Consider the following 16,923-nt stretch of genomic DNA (forward strand, 5'->3'; position numbering starts at 1 on the left):
TTCAAATGATTGAAACGAGGCACACAGGCCTGGGCACTTACTGGCTTTTTCCTGAGAAGTTAAGTTATGTTCACAACCTCTCAGCCAAAACTGAATGAGGATAATGGGAAGAGAATTCACTATTATACTGAGTTAGGAAACGGTTTTCTGGCCAGGCTTGATACAAGTGTATTCTTTTTTTCAGGAAGAACCATGGACAATCAAGGTTGGGAAACAGCAATCATCTGGCCGATTCCCCCATCTGATACCTGAACTCTGGCATGACATTTCTGCCAAGGTGTTGTCTAGTCTCTGTCAGAATATCTATAGGGGCGGGAAGCTGTTCCAACATTGCCTATTCTTCTTCAGAATAGAATAATAGCAAAATAGATGAAACAGGTACACAAAGTTGTATTAGGCATGATTATAAATTGTATCTAACTGTTCAAGAGCTCGCAGATTGTCATTCTGCTACTCAAAACAAAGGGATTTCACTTTGAAGGTGCAATAAACACTGTGTGCAGCAAGTCCTGCAACCAGAGTTCAAGAGCCCTGGTGGATGAATTGTGGGCTAACTGCCCTCTGCAGTTGTCAACGTGGGGACAAGAGAATGAGACGGCAGCCTGCCCTCCAGACGCAATCAGAAGCAGGACACTCTACCTTGACTTTCTCCCTCTGGCTGGTCTGGCAGCACTGTAAATAATGGCTTTATTTCTGAGTTCTCTCAAGGTACTCAGACTGCTTCAGGGTTTAAAATTCCCACTTCAGGGGGCGCCTGGGTGGCTCAGTCCGTTAAGTGTCCAACTTTGGCTCAGGTCATAACCTTGTGGTTCATGAGTTCAAGCCCCATGTCAGGCTCTGTGATGACAGCTCAGAGCCTGGAGCCTGCTTCAGATTCTGTGTCTCCCTCTATCTGCCCCTCCCCTGCTCATGCCCTCTTTCTTTCTCTCTCTCTCTCTCTCCCCCCCCTTTCTCTCTCTCAAAGAATAAATAAACATTAAAAAAAATTAAAATTCCCACTTCAGAAGACCAACAAAGGCAACATATTGATTGGTGGGCAATACTCTCAGAATTCAACTTACAAAGGATCAATTCTTCTGAAGGGACACAGTTATGTCTGTTTTTTTTTTATTTTTTTCAACATATATATGAATAAATAGAACACACATGTAAACTTTACAGACTCTGAATGATCACGTTAATTGAGACCCAGCTGATTCAGTTTTGAGTGCTATCTTTTACCTCTGTGTTAAAATGGCAATGGTTATCAATCTTTAACAGACAAGACTACGAGCAACGGACAAAAACAGAACAACAAAAAAACCAACCTTCAAGTCAGTATGCCTTTTTATATGGACGCCACTTTTTTCCATATCTGTTTCAAAAGTATCAGATAGTGAACATTTAGTGGCTAGATGACAGGAGAGCAAATCTTCCTGCAAAACAGACTAGAACTTCCTTGACCACTGAGATTTGGAAGTGAAATCAATAAAAATCTATCAAGTACTCAGGGTAGATCTGGTTGGCGTCAAACACCACAAAGATCTTTGGGTTCCAGGTATCATCCACACAGCTGTCGTATAAATTCACATAGCTCCCGTCTTTGGAAGGAGGCCGCATGTATTTGGAGTCTCCGTTTATGTAATCCCCAATTAGCACTCGAGCAAGAAACATAGATTTATACGTTCTGAACAGATGCCGCTGTTGCAGGCTGACGCCATGAATTTGGAATGTGTTTCCGTGCTTTATGTCATCTTTGCAGAAGCGACTGGAGTAAGCAGCATCTCTAGCAAAATAGGTTCCTTAAACAAAAAGGACCAGAAGAAGCCAAGATTACTCTGAAGAATATAGGAAACACAAGCAAAAACACTCTAATTGTTAGGGGAGCAGACACGTGGAATCGTATAACAAAAGGAGATGTGGAATGTCCTTGTCTGCAGATCTTTAAGGAAAGAACAGAAAGCACATGCTGTGGACCACCTCACAGATAGATTTGTTACACAGACCATTCCCCACCACCGACACCCTCACCCGCTCCCACCAAAACAGAGCTATCAGTCTTCTATTTTCAAAAGAAAGCTTCTAGAGAAATCCAGTACGTAAGACACAGTCTGTTTCCGTGACTAAAAGTAAGGCAAGGCCTGAGTTTTACCTGCTTGAATCTCCCTCCCATTTCTATTTCCCTCTAGCACTTTCCTCAGCCCACTGCCCTTGGCCAGCATTCACCGAGCTCTGCAGAGCGCAGTGGGAACTACTGGTCTATGGAGATTATTTCAAAACCCAAGAAACCACATTTCTATGATATGGGGTAACAAATCAATAATATTTCTGGAGATAGTAACCACCCCACAACCACAAAGAGATCTCTGAAGAGTGCAACACTATTCACATCTGAGCACTCCCGAAGTACAATTTCACAGAGGTTCATCGCCTACATGTGAAAAGTCAATGAAGCATCAAATCTTCCCAAACGGCAGGCCTAGGAGACTGACATCACGAAGGGAATATTTACTCTAAAATATTTGGGAAACGAATCACAAAGTCTCAGGTTACCCAGTGCTGACAGGATTTATGGTAACGCTTTTCTAATCCTCTTACAGTCAGATCAATGGGATGACCTTTTCAGGAGTTACTTTAAAAATTAATTTACTCTTTAAAAATGTAGCATATCTTGATCCTAAGTGGTAGCCAGCTCTCTCACTGGAGATAAGGTACAAAGTAAGGGCCAGAAAAATAAACATTCACCCCTACTTTTTCTCCTCATTTCTCACCTTAATTTGCTTGAGTAGTAGGTATAAATTTGAGAGCCTGGACTTTCACAGTATTAGAAAAAAAGGTGAGGAGTTCCCCCATTACTCCTTATTGCTCATTAATATCCTTACCTATCATTTTCTAAAAAACAAAATGAACAGAAAATACTAGTACCTAGACCTGGGTACAGTGTGATCAATTTATTTTATAGTTCTTTATACATTGGACATAAAACGGTTTGGTATACAGTCATACCTGTATAGGATTTATACATGGAAATTAAATGTAATGCAAAAATCAGCCAATACAGACATGCTGTCCCATCTGAATGACTGGGACTTGGGGAGCTACTTAATCTGGTAGAGGTGTCAAAGTCTTACTTCTACCTTGTACATGCAGGAGGTGGCTTTTCCGTGGCTCAGAAACTCTGAGGGTGTGCCAGGAACCTAGTACAGTTTAACTTTTAACTTAATGACTATCAAACTCCTGAATTATAAAACAATCAATTATCTCTAAAGAGACGAGATTGTCTCCTAGGACTCAAACTGGGCCTGGAATTCTGATAATTACCTTTCCCAAAGACAGCACCATGTATACCATTTATTCTCCAATCGAAGTTATGAATGCAAATTGCTTCCACAAATTCACTGCTGGTACCATGAAAGAGCATCTGTTCATTAATCTGAGGCACGCCTCGTTTTTTCTTGAGCTGAGCCTTTTTCCTAAGCACACAATACACATAGGCATAAAACACACAGAGAGATAGACCATAAGTGGCATTTATTAATTTTCAGAAGAGCCAAGTTCAATAACGAAGGGTAAAAAGAAAAGACTTCTTTAACATAAATCATAGGTGGTGAAAACAGCTCTGGAAAAGAAATAACCTCAAATGCTCTTGGACACATAATCATCTTACCAAAAATTATTAGTTAAAATTGAGACTTAAGGTTGAAAATTATACTCAAAACTATAGAGATATCCCAGATGATGCCCCATCATAGTCAAGGTAACTGAATGCCTAAGCCAGCCACGCTTTATAGATGCCTAAAAATGACACGATAAACAACAAAATAATATAAACTTCAGAGAGTCTTTAAACAGTGCATTCCTTGAGCAGGGACCATGCCTTAATGTTTTTATCTCCAGAGACTAGAAAATGTTGGTTGGATTGAACTGAATTTTGAATCGTAGGGCTGGAAGGAACATTAACCCATCCAGTTCAACACACTTCCCAGTGAACAAATCTCTTCCAACATATAAAAAGATATTCAGTGCAAGACTGATTGTAACAGTAAAAAACAAACAAACTAAAAACAGCCTAAAATTCTTTCATAGAAAAATGAATAATTATATATCCATACATTAAAGTTAAAATAAACCAGATCTACATGTACTAAATAGACAACTCTTGAAAAATAATGTTGAATGTAAAAGGAATGTTGCAGAAAGAGACAAATGACTCAATACTGTATATTGTATATGAACACATATAGGTAGTAAAAAATATAAAAACAAGGGCAAGAAGGTAGAACACCAGCCTCAGGAGGAAAGCAGAACAGGAAGGGGATGGGATAAACACTTCCACTGTATTTGTAATGTTTGTATCTTTAAAAAAGCCCAAGCAATACATATGCACTCCTACGTTTATCGCAGCATTATTTATAATAACTAAGATATGGAAGCAGCCCAAGTGTCCATTGATAGGCAAATGGATAAAGAAGATGTGGTGTGTACACACACACACACACACACACACAGAGTGTAATATTAAGCAGCCATAAAAAAGAATGAGATCTTGCCATCTGCAACAACATGGATAGACCTAGAGGGTATTCTGCTAAGTGAAATAAGTCAGACTGAGAAAGACAAATATCATATGATCTCACTCACATGTGGAATCTAAAACAAATGTATAAACAAAAAAAACCCCATAATCAGACCTATAAATACAGAGAACAAACTGATGGTTGCCAGAGGGCAGGGGGTTAGGGGGCCGGGCAAAATGGGTGAAGGGGAGAGGGAGACACAGGCCTCCAGTCATGGAATGAATAAGTCACAGGAATAAAAGACACAGAATAGGGAATATGGCCAATGATATTGTAATAGCCTTGTATGGTGACAGGTGGTAGCTATACTTGTGGTGAGCAGGGCATTGTGTACAGAGAAGTTGAATCGTCATGCTGTATGCCTAAAACTACTGTAACACCATACATCAACTATACTCAAATAAAAATAAATAAATAAGAACAAATAAACATAAAACTAAACAGTCATGGAGATGAAAAGCACAGCACAGGGAGTAGAGTCAATGATATTGTGATAACACTACGGTGACCGATGGGAATACATGTATTTTGATGAGCAGCGAGTCACGTGTAGAATTGCTGAATCGCTATGTTGTACACCCGAAACTAATACAACACTGTGTGTCAACTAAACTTCAGTAATAAAAATAAATTTTAAAAATACACTAAAAAATGAAAAAGCCCATATACAAAAATGAAGAAAATATTTAAAAATGTAACAAATATCAAAATGTCAAATCTCATTGTCAGGTACAAGGGTGTCTGTGAACTAACTGCAGCGTTTCCATATTTCTATGAAATACTTCATAGAAAAGAGATCTTAAAAATTTAAAAATCCCCTCCCCTCATTATATCTCTGATAAATAGCTACTTAACATCTGCTTCAATTCATTCCAGTACACGCTTTGCACGACAGCACAACTCTCTGTGATCAGCTAGAATGGTTAGGAAGTACGTTGCCCGCAATACTAAACCAAAATCTGACTTCTTGTTAATGTCCACTGATTGGTCCCAGTAATTCTCTCCTGAACACAGAACAACTCCAATCACTTATATGTAACAACTCTGTGATTCTCCAAAATATAACCAATGAACACCAACCCAGGCTTTCTTCTAGAGGTTACACATCCATTCCCTCAACTATTCTCAGAGGGCACGGCTTCCAGGCCTTTTTCTATCCTGGACAGCCTTTAGTTGACAAGAGTCTGCTGGATACCTTCTAATTTATAAATGTTGGTAAGAAATAGAAAAAATCCAGATACCATCAGCCAGCACGGCTCTCCTGGTGTACCACCGAGTTCATTTTGCAGCAGAGGCGTGAATTTGTAGTCACTCAAAACACAATTCTGTACTCACTCAGAACCTCCAAGACTTTCTCAAACCGATCTCTTTTTGGCTTCCTATATTTGTACAACTGATTTATAAACCTAATGTAGTAGGTTCATTTCGATTAAACTTGATATAGTAATTTTTTTAAATACATAATTGATAAACAACATGCAGGTTAGTAACTATGTGGGGGAATGGTACTTGCATTTAAATGAGAGAAATGGTGGGGCACCTGGGTGGCTCAGTTGGCTGAGGGTCCAACTCTTGATTTTGGCTCAGGTCATGATCTCACAGTGAGTTCGAGCCCCACACAGTGCAGAGTCTACTTGGGATTCTCTCTGCCCCTCACCCTCTCGTTCTCCCTCTCTCTCAAATTAAATAAACTTTTGAAAAGCAACAGAAATGGAAATGGTCTTTCTCAAGAGTCATTTGACAATATGTATCAAAACTTCAAGGGTGCCTGGGTGGCTCAGTCGGTTAAGTGTCCAACTCTTGATTTTGGCTCAGGTCATGATCTCGTGGTTTCGTGAATTCAAGCCCAGCATTGGGCTCTGCACTGGCAGCATGGAGTCTGCTTGGGATTCTCTCCCTCTCTCTTTCTGCCCCTCCCCTATTCTTGCTGTCTCTGTCGTTCTCCAAATAAATAAGCAAAATTAAAAAAAAAAAAACTTCAATGTATATGCTTTGATCTACTGGTGATGGTCTTTCAGATCATTAAGCATGGTGTTAGAAGGATGTGCATGAAACAAATATTTACTTCAGAAAAACCCAGCATGTTTTCACTACGAACAAATTTGCTGACTTTCTTTTTTAGACCTTTAGGTACTGACTTTTGTCTTTTTTCTTATGATACACATTTGTTGCTGTTCTAAGGAAAAAATCTTAAAAAAAAAAAAGATAATATAATTTGTTTTGACAAATTTGTTTCAATCTTCCAAAGTCTTTCTACTCATGATTCATTTACACAACAAATAAGCTACCTTTCTAGTTTTAAAGCTTTCACAAGCGTGATAAGCAAGCCTTCTACATTTCTATCCAAATTAACAATCGAAATGTTGAGGGTCTCAAGAAGAAAGCATGCATGCCACTCAAGTTACTCTCTGCCCAATACTTACAACTGGGTATTAGTTTTTCTCTTCGAACTACCACTGGCATACATCTATCTTGCCTCCAGCATAAGCACCTTTGTCAACCATATTGTAGAAATCAAGTTGTATTGTCTAAGGGGCTCAGCTGTCTACCACTATGGTAATCCTCTTAGTTAGCTGGGCATGGCACTAGTGAATTCGTACTCTTTTTCCCCAAGTAAATATTTGTTTAGTATACATCTTTCTAAGGTCAAGCTTTACCATCTGTAATGACTAGAATGCACTTCAAAATCAGGATATTCACTCATTAATTTCTTTTAGAAATTAAAATAATTTCTAATTTGAAAATTCACTTGAGTCTCTCTTAGTGTGAGCATTGAAAATCTGCTGAGTCACTGGATTGGATGTGGCAAATACCAGTTGAAGGCAGAGTGGGGGGGGGGGCAAAGCTTTGCATCCCCACAGCATAATTTATTCTAGTGCCAACTACTAAGGCACCCATGAAATGTGCAGCCTCACATACTATGGCCTTGAGGTTCCAGAAAGGTTCACATTGAACTCTAGGACCTCTTGGGCTGCAGCTAAACCTTTGGGAAACATCATAGGACTCAAGCTACACTAAGTTCTTCACAACCCTGCCCACCTATGCCCAACCCCACAGTCATTTCTAAACTTACAGAAAATACTGCAGCACCTACTTCTTGAAGGTATCTTACAATTACCCACCGTCTCAGGGACTAGGGTGCCAAAAGGGCTAAGTTGCCATGCGTCCTGAATCGCAACAGGAATATCTTCATGCTCCAGATTGAAGGAAGTTCGCCTAGGTTCAGACCAGTGGTTCTCCATCCTGGCTGCCGATTCTCCATCAGAATCACTTGCAGAACTTTTGAAAGGTAAAAGTGTCAGAACACAGAGGCTCTAATTTAATAGACCCAGGATGGGTGATAGACATTGCCGCATGTTAAAGAGCTCTGCAGGTGATTTGGAGCACCGCTCCCCTAAATCCATATTCTTAGTGAGGTAGCAGCTTTCACTGCTCTCATTTCCTTGATGCCGTATCCTGACCAACCATGGGTCAACCCAACCACCTTCACTCTCTGCTTTTACATATGGACTGCTGAAATAGATCACACAACATCCCCGTGGTCCCTACTCTAAATTCACATATTCCAACATCAGCTAAACCCTCAGCACTGATGGAAATGCTATGGTCCCCAAGTTAGTTCTTTCTCTCCCATTTTCCATAGTGGCCATTCCAAATCTCCCCTCTTCCCCTATCGCTCTCTCTTATCCACATTCCCTAACCCTTCATTCTCTGTAGGTGACCTCGTTTACTTCACCAAGGACACTCAAAGTTTCAGGAATTCCATAACCTAACCCCTCTCCTCATCCTCTACCTCCACTCATCTATAAACATGACTGGCCCACCCTTGTCTGGCTCCTTCTGTACATTCTAGTAAATTCTCTGAATTCCATGCCATCACACCTCTTTAGGAGCCTAAACGCATCAATTACTCTCCCCTTTCTCTTGTCCTTTAAACTCCCCCTCCCTGGGTTCTTTCCTATTGTAATTTATACATGCTCAGGTCCCTCCCATCTTTAAATTCAAAAATCTTAGCAGAACAAAACAAAGACACCTTTCTTAACTCCATGGTACCCATCTTCTCACATCCCTCCTCCTCTTCACTGCTAAGCTTCTTGGAAGAGCTGTCACATTTGGTGTATACACAATATAGCATCTACCAACATTGCTCTCATCAAGGGTACCAATGACCTTGTTGCAAAATTCCAAAGGACAAATTCAATATCATCTTGTTTGGCATCTCTTTTGTATGTGACCCTGAGGATGAGACCTACTTGCTTAAACCGCTCTCTCCCTTTGGTTTCTGTGACTCCACCGTATATTGTTTTTCTTCCACTTTCTGTGGTTGTTACTTCTCAGTTTCTTTCTTGAGTTTTCCTCTGTCCATCCCTTGCAGAGTTCAGCCCTTGGTCCTCTCCTTTTCTTAATCTACATACACTTCCTGGTCATCTTATCAATTCTACAGCTTCTACGACCTCACATTTCCTAACAACTCCAAAACTTTTATTTCTAGTCTACACCACTCTCCTGAGCTATGACACATGTACCAACTACTGCTTCCTGCCCATCCTCCCTGAAGACAAAGACCAAAATCTGTTTCTGCCCATATTCTGTTAGTCAACCAAAATGAGTCAGAAACTCTGGAGTTCTCATTCCCATCTCCTTACCCACACCACTGAATATATTAAATCATGATTCTACATCCTTGATATCTCAAAACCGTCCTCTTCCTCCCAACACAGCACATACCACTTCGGTTCAAGCCACCCAATGTGGCTCAGTTTAATTACTGAAACAATTTCCTAAACTGGTCTCCCTGCTTCTGATTGTGACCCCTTTAAACCAGGGTTTCTCAACCTTGGCACTATTGCCATTTTGGGCTAAATAATTGTTGTGGGAGGCTGTCTTGTGCACTGTAGGATGTTTTGCACCCACGCCTTCTCCCCAGTAGATACCAGTATTAATTCCTCACCCCACCACATGACCATTAAAAGTCATCTTCAGTCATTGACAAATATCCCCTGATGGGCAAAATCACTCCTAACTGAGACCACTGCTTTAGACCCCTTCTCCACAGTACAGCCTGCTAAATTATTTTTCTAAAATGCAAATCATATTGATCATTCTCTTGCTTAAAATTCTATAATGGCTTTCCACAGTCCCGGGAAAAAAAATCCAAACCCCTCAGTTTGATTTATAAGGCCCTGCATGGCCTACTCCTTCAGACTCTCTGACCTCAACTCTGGGTCAGTTCAACTCTGGTAAGGCTACTGAAGAAAATCACACAACTATTCCAATGGCTCTACTGCAAACTCCTCCATGCTCAACCTCCTGACTACCTTTCTACCTTCTTCTCTAACCACTCATCTTAATTTTCATTTTTATTTTGTGATACAATTGTCTGGCTCCTTGTCTAAATTATGGTCCTGTATACTACTATATCCCATGTGTGCCTAGGAAAGTGCATGTCACAAAGTAGGTACTCTGATATATTTATTAGAAGAAAGGAGAGGGGCGCCTGGGTGGCTCAGTCAGTTGGGCGTTCAACTTCAGCTCAGGTCATGATCTCACAGCTCCTGAGTTCGAGTCCCGCATTGTGCTCTGTGCTGACAGCTCAGAGCCTGGAGCCTGCTTCGGATTCTGTGTCTCCCTCTCCCTCTGCTCCTCCCCTGCTCACCCTCTGTATCTCTCTCTCTCTCTCTCTCTCTCAAAAATAAGTAAACAACAACAAAAAAGGTTTTTTTGAGGAAGAAAGGAGAAAAGTAAAAAAAAAAGGACTGAGCGACATGGAAATGGATGTCTGACCGCCCGTACGGTGAGTCAGAGGTTATGTGACAACAAGATTGACCAGGATTTTAGTTATTAATGGAGATGTCAAAATAACAGGTTGTCCTTACTACGAGACCCAGTATTTTCTAATGTCATAGCAGGTGACAGGTTCATTTACCATCACGGATTTCTATAGGCCAACATTACATAAAATCATGAAGGGCGTGAACAGAGTGATACTTTTTCAGTGAAATTCCTAGTGTACAATGTTTAAACATGTGGATTCACTGGTACATTTTTACCACTATGATTAAATTGAGACAACTCTAGTTATGAGTTTAGTTATAACTGAACTCCACTTCAGAGGCCTGATTAAGAATAATGAATTAAGTTTTCATCAGACCATTTTAGAAAAACTCACTTTATTCACTGAGAGGATAAAATTTAAGGGGAGAGAGGCCTCCATCTTCCTCAACAAAAGAATCATGTCAACAAGAACCCAATAAAAGTGAGAATAAACTGAGGGTAGATGGGGGGGGGGAGGAAGGTGAGGGTGGGTGATGGGCATTGAGGAGCGCACCTGTTGGGATGAGCACTGAGTGTTGCATGGAAACAATTTGACAATAAATTTCACATTAAAAAAGAAAAAAAAGAACCCAACAAAACCTTCTACACTCAGTTAAACTCATTACTGTCATAAATAAAAGTTAGCTTGGTCCAAAGACTCAGGACTATAAAGAATACAAGCTGAAACCCCTTATTTTACCATAAACTATTATGACAATAAAACCAGGAATATATTCAGGCCATATTAACTACTTATCAGGAGCATGAAAGAATTCCATGTATCATTACCAAACAAAAGTCAGCCTAATTTTCAAGTATATACGAATGAAATGAGTTAAGGTCTGTGATTTTCTTTGAAATACTTCAGCAACAACAATAGAAAACAAAAAAGGAAATGGATTATGTGTGGTTAAATATGTTAAGTCAGGATGATGGATACATTATATGATTCATTATATTCATTATATTAGATTCTATTATTTGAAATTTTCCTGAGCAAATATTAAATGCCTCCTTATATTTAAAAAATTAAAAATCAACTATCATCATAAATTTAATTTAAATATTTAATAAAAACAAATAAAAATTTAATAAAAATATTTCCACTTATAAAGCACTTATTTTAAGTAGCATGTGCTATTAAAAAATACAGCACAACAGGGGCGCCTGGGTGGCGCAGTCGGTTAAGCGTCCGACTTCAGCCAGGTCACGATCTCGCGGTCCGTGAGTTCGAGCCCCGTGTCAGGCTCTGGGCTGATGGCTCGGAGCCTGGAGCCTGTTTCTGATTCTGTGTCTCCCTCTCTCTCTGCCCCTCCCCCGTTCATGCTCTGTCTCTGTCCCAAAAATAAATAAACGTTGAAAAAATAAATAAAAAAAAAATACAGCACAACAGGTTAATTTGGACAATACATTTAAGTTTTCTGTAATGGACTTTATTTTTAGATGATGTGCATACTGAGCAATCCAATGGCTCATTTATACCCTAAATTAAGCAGTAGATCTACTACCTAAACTTTGGGCCTAACAAGACATTTGAAAATATGTTCCACAATGTCCTTCAAAACAAAATAAGCAAATGACTAGAGGCAAGATAGTGTAATTGCTTTTTAAAAAAATTTCAGCAATGTTGGGGTGCCTGGGTGGCTCAGGTGGTTAAGCGTATGAATCTTGATTTAGGCTCAGGTCATCATGTAACGTTGGTGGGATCGAGCCCCGAGTCAGGCTGTATGCTGGGTGTGGAACCTGCTTGGGATTTTCTCTCCCTTTCCCTCAGCCTCTTCCCGACTGGCACACGCACCCTCCCTCTCTCTAAAAAATAAAAAATAAAAAATAAATAAATGAGTTCAACAATGTTTCCAGAGACTTCTAATTCCACAGACAGGTCTGTACCACCAAAGTAATGTCAACAAAACTAAAGAGCTCCCTAGATTCCCTTCTAATGCAGATTTCAGCCAAGACTGCACAGTTCTGCACCTGGCAAGGAGAGGGGGTCTTTGCCCTTGGGGGTAGTGTCACAGGGCTGGAAGTGAGCCTGACCTTCACCTCTAGGGCAGCTCTGTGTCACTCCTCGAGAGTGCTGAGGAGGAGCACTGACAGACAGGGTTGAGATACCACAAGAGAAACACACAGCGCATCTCCACAGGTGGTACAACACCTGAGGGGCAGTCCGGTTAGACATCTATGCTTTGCTATCTCTAAGACTACAAAGGTCTTAGAGGCCAAAGAGAGGGTTCAGATTGGACACCGTCTCACCTGCAGAAGAACTCCCACAAGTCCAGATTTTGAATTCTCTGAATTCTTTTAATTCTGTGGCGATCCATTGTTTTCCCAAAGAGACTAGCAACTTCATTATACTCATGTGTTTGATTGTGCAAAGGAATAAGCTGGAAAAAGAAGTTTGCATAGTTTTACTGGGGCCCTTTCCGCTCTTCCACAGTGGGGTTCATCAGCTCTGCTCTTACCTGATAGGGCACGTCAGTGTTCACGTTCTCCCAGTGCGGGGGCATGGGGATAGCCTCGTTTTCACATATATAACTTTACATAGCAAAAGACAAGACAAAATATTAGAAGCTATTAATAATCATTGTCAGTGCTTTAATTTCACCTTTTCTCCAAAGCTGAATTTTCACGTCTAGGGCATTGTGACAAACACAATGAACTGAAGCTCTCAGCTCTTTATTTTCAAATATTTACTGCATGTCTTCTGTGTGCTACTTTTTTAGGTGCGGAATTGAAAACTCTGGTGGAAAACATCCAGTCTTAAATAACATCAAAATTTCACAAACAGTTGTTTAATGCTGTCCTGTTTTTTTTTAAATTGTCACAATTCCCTTAAAATATAAGGAAGATTTTAGATAAAGAAAAGGAATTTCCAAGAAGAAATGAAACTCTCGATTTAAAATCAAAACAGAACAAAACCCTCTAAAAGACTGATACTGCCTATCAAATAAAATCCAAACCTCTTGGCAATACATGCAATGTGCTTCAAGCTCTAACTCACACCTAAGCCATTCTCTGTTTACTGCCCTCTCTTCCCCATACACAGCCTGCATTAATTCACCCAGCGAAGCCAGCGAAACTTTGAAAAACCTGCCCACCAAGTTGAAGCCACTGATTGTAAACACAGAAAAAAAGTAAGTTGGAGGGCTTAATGGCAAAAGGTTGAAAAGGACATACTAATCCTCCTTGGGGACTGGATGTTACTGGAAGAAAGTCATAAATTTCAAGCCTATCTTTAGCTTAATTTCTAAAGCTCATTTTAATTTTTGAAAAGATCCTACAATCATATGATTTGAAAATTAACACATATAAAGAAACAACAAATATAAAGAAACAGTGAAAATTAATCTGTCCAATTTTCTCTTGCCCCAACTCCAAGTAATCAGTTTTGGTTTGTTTTTTTTTTTTTAGTCTTTGGGGGTATTCTTCCAGACTTCTTTAGGTTCACACAAGCCAAATTTTTCCCCCACACATAAAATTTACGGGGTTTTTCTGCAGCCATCCCCCCCCAACTTAATATGTTCTTAGAGATCTTTCTGCATCAATAGATAGAGAGTAACCTCATTCCCAGCCCCTACCACAGAACCTGGCTCATGCAATACCTACTGGTTGAACAAATGAGTGCAATCTATTTTGCAGATGCAGAAAATTCCATGGTACCAACATACCATAATTTATGTAACAAGTCCCTTGTTGATGGTATTTAGCATGTCTCTGACTTTTTGCTACTGTTAAGAATGCTGCAAAACCACAAATTGGTTCTTCTGCCATCTTACCTGTCTACTTGTATATCTATAGGAGGACATCTGTGAGATGGAATTTCCGGGTCAAAGACTATTATTTAGATTCTGGCAGATACTGTCCAAATGCCCTCTCTGAAGGTTATGCTCATTAACATTACCACCAGAAATGTAGATAATCCCTACTTCCAACAACCTCTCCAAAAAGCAAATTATCAAACTTTTGAATTTTTGACAATCTGATAGTAAAAAAATGTCTGGTGTAATTTGTACTTCCCTGATTCTGAGTGAGGCCAGATGTTTCTAATGATTTGCTGGTCTTCTACCATTCAGAGATTCCTAGGAGTACTTTATATATTACAGAGATGAGCCCTTTATGATCATGAGTAACAATACTTCTCCCAGTTGTTGCTTGTTTTTTGTTTTTGTTGGTTTTTTTTTTTACTTTGCCTGGAGTACCTTTTAGCTATGTAAAAGGGTTTTTTTGTTTGTGTTGTTTTAATTTTTATGTAGACCATAGCCTTAATTAATTGTAATTTCCTGGCCAGTAGGAAATGTGAACTATTCACCTTGTGTAATACACACTTGATATATTCCTGCGTAAATAATTTCTGTATCAACACCCACTTACCAGCATCGCTCTACTGTGGCATACCTAACTGTTCTCCTCTGCTATTATCCTGCTTATTCTCGTCCATTCTGGTTAATTCTCTCCCTCTCCTGTCTTTGCTCTATGATTTGTATCGTCTGTGACAGAACAAAGTGTTCGGCCCCATAGTGTTGTTGCTTCTCTCCTCCAAAGTATACCAGAAATAATAACGTACAATTACAATAACATTTTCTGTTATTATGTCCCATTTTTTCCCTAGATTACATACCCTTGGGAAGCTAAGAAATTCGTTTATTATATTCCTTATGCCTAAGAATAAAGATATGATGTGGTGGGTAAGAAAATAATATCCTCCACATTCCACAGCAGTACCAGGGCATTTGTTATAGAAGTGCTTGAATAACTTTTAAATCAGGATGCTAAAATATAAGCCAAAAGCCTTAAGAAACAGACTGATAGAAACTTAAAGCATTTCTTTCCTTATTTGAATCCTTGTTTCAAAATATCTCCTTGGAAAGAGCAAAGGGGTATCCCTTCCAATTCACATGCTACCATTTTTTTTTTTCTGTTTTATTTTATGTTCTTTGAACAGCAATATTTACTTGAGGGACCATGACAGAAAGTAGGAGGTATGCTCTCGAAGATTTTCCCCTTCAATTTCATTCACAGGAATAACAAATACTTACTCTTTTCTGGCATCTACAGCTCTCTTTTAGGGCTGTGTACCGCCAGAGAAACCAAACAGGACAATGTGCGACCCAGAGCCAGGAGCAGAGGGCTGTGCTGCCGTCCCACTGAGCTCACACCTTCTTTAGGTCTCCTTTGGTCATTACAGATTTGGAATCACTCCCAGGAGTTGCCCAATGGGGCTCAGTGGAGGTAGAGAAAAAGGGGGCAAGTGCCTAGGAGTTATAAGTAGCCCATATAACTGGATGGCTCTAGAGTATTTACAAGTTAATTCAAACCTACTTCAGCAAGCTATTTTAAGGATTTATGGCAGAGACCATATGGCATTCTGTGACCATCCTAAAGACATGAAAAATGTAAATACAGAAGGGGAAATGAAGAGCATAACAGGAAAGGAAACAAGGGCAGACAACCATCATACTGTACTTCATCAACTAATGCAAAATTCAGCCATGAAAAGACCAACATGAAGATCGTTAAATAAGCTACCCAAACATTTTCAGTCTATTTGTGCCTCTGTCAAATACTCAAAAAGAGGAGGAAAGCCCACTCTCTCTATCCCTGTTCTCTTTACAATACCTGAAAGCACTGATAGAAAAGGGGGCTCTTTTTATTAAGCGCTGTTTTCCAGTGATGAGATTCATTTGCTTCATTTCTGTAGGCAAAGACAAAGATATTAGATAGGCGGTAGGGACAGATTGTGCTACAAATAGTCATGAAGATGTGTAGCCACAGCACATGGCGATCCAGAACCATGGCACTTGGGGAGGCGCTGGTGAGCACAGTGTATCAAGGACCCCTTGCCACACATCTATTCATGACATCCTAGGAGTGCTATTCAGGGAACATGGCTTCATCATTCGGTCACACAAAGGATGCTAGGCTCAGACTGCTAAGTACACAGGGTCCGTACCTTTCTGTAGCACACTTAAGCTTAAGCTGATGCTACGGTGCAAGACTTAGGAAAATGAAGAGTATTAGAAAGAGAATAAAATTATAGTACCGAATCTTCTGGTCAGTTTATGAAATGGGAAATGTACTTTGATTGCTCCAAAAATTTTGGGAATGATAAAAAGATACACTACCACTATAAAACTGAAAGAATTCACAGAATTTCAAAAATTGGTACATTTCTGGCCTTCTCTACACCATATACCAGAACCAACAATAGAAAATCTAGCTAGACTAAATACGTGCTTCTTCAAGAGGTTCTGGTGAGGTAAGACTAATAACTAACTGGAAGTGTCATCTTCTTCTCTCTTCTGTGCCTTAGCTGTGGCACTGTTACCAGATCCATGTCTTCGTTCCCACAAAGTTTAGTGCTGAGGCTTACTTTGAGATCCCAGTCAGTGTATCTTATCTAATTGGCATCATTCCATTCCAAAACAAAGAGCTTCGCCCATCCAGGCAAATGCTGTAAAATATAAAGTGTGCCCTGCCCTTTTCAGATTCCCCTAGGTTCTGCACACACACTGGCATCACCGCTGTGCAGGAAAAAGCAAGATCACCTCAGCAC

At 39.8% G+C, this 16,923-nt stretch overlaps 1 protein-coding gene across 2 annotated transcripts in view; it reads right to left on the bottom strand.

Annotated features, from left to right (window-relative positions):
* Window positions 1-1,308: 1,308 nt before the first annotated feature.
* Window positions 1,309-16,923, bottom strand: part of PARP11 (poly(ADP-ribose) polymerase family member 11) — a 45,779-nt gene continuing 30,164 nt past the window's right edge. For both annotated transcript variants that reach the window (XM_047066237.1, XM_047066236.1), the window contains 5 exons: window positions 15,987-16,062; window positions 12,833-12,905; window positions 12,624-12,754; window positions 3,301-3,452; window positions 1,309-1,781 (listed from right to left, as the gene is read on the bottom strand). In XM_047066237.1, coding sequence (XP_046922193.1) covers window positions 1,465-1,781; window positions 3,301-3,452; window positions 12,624-12,754; window positions 12,833-12,905; window positions 15,987-16,062 — 749 coding nt within the window. In that variant the 3' untranslated portion in view covers window positions 1,309-1,464. The remainder of the gene's footprint in view (window positions 1,782-3,300; window positions 3,453-12,623; window positions 12,755-12,832; window positions 12,906-15,986; window positions 16,063-16,923) is intronic.

This window comes from Lynx rufus, unplaced genomic scaffold, assembly GCF_022079265.1.
Source record: "Lynx rufus isolate CCGP_SWC_20201006 ecotype Redwood Valley unplaced genomic scaffold, mLynRuf1.p SCAF_7, whole genome shotgun sequence".
Lineage (NCBI taxonomy): Eukaryota > Metazoa > Chordata > Mammalia > Carnivora > Felidae > Lynx > Lynx rufus.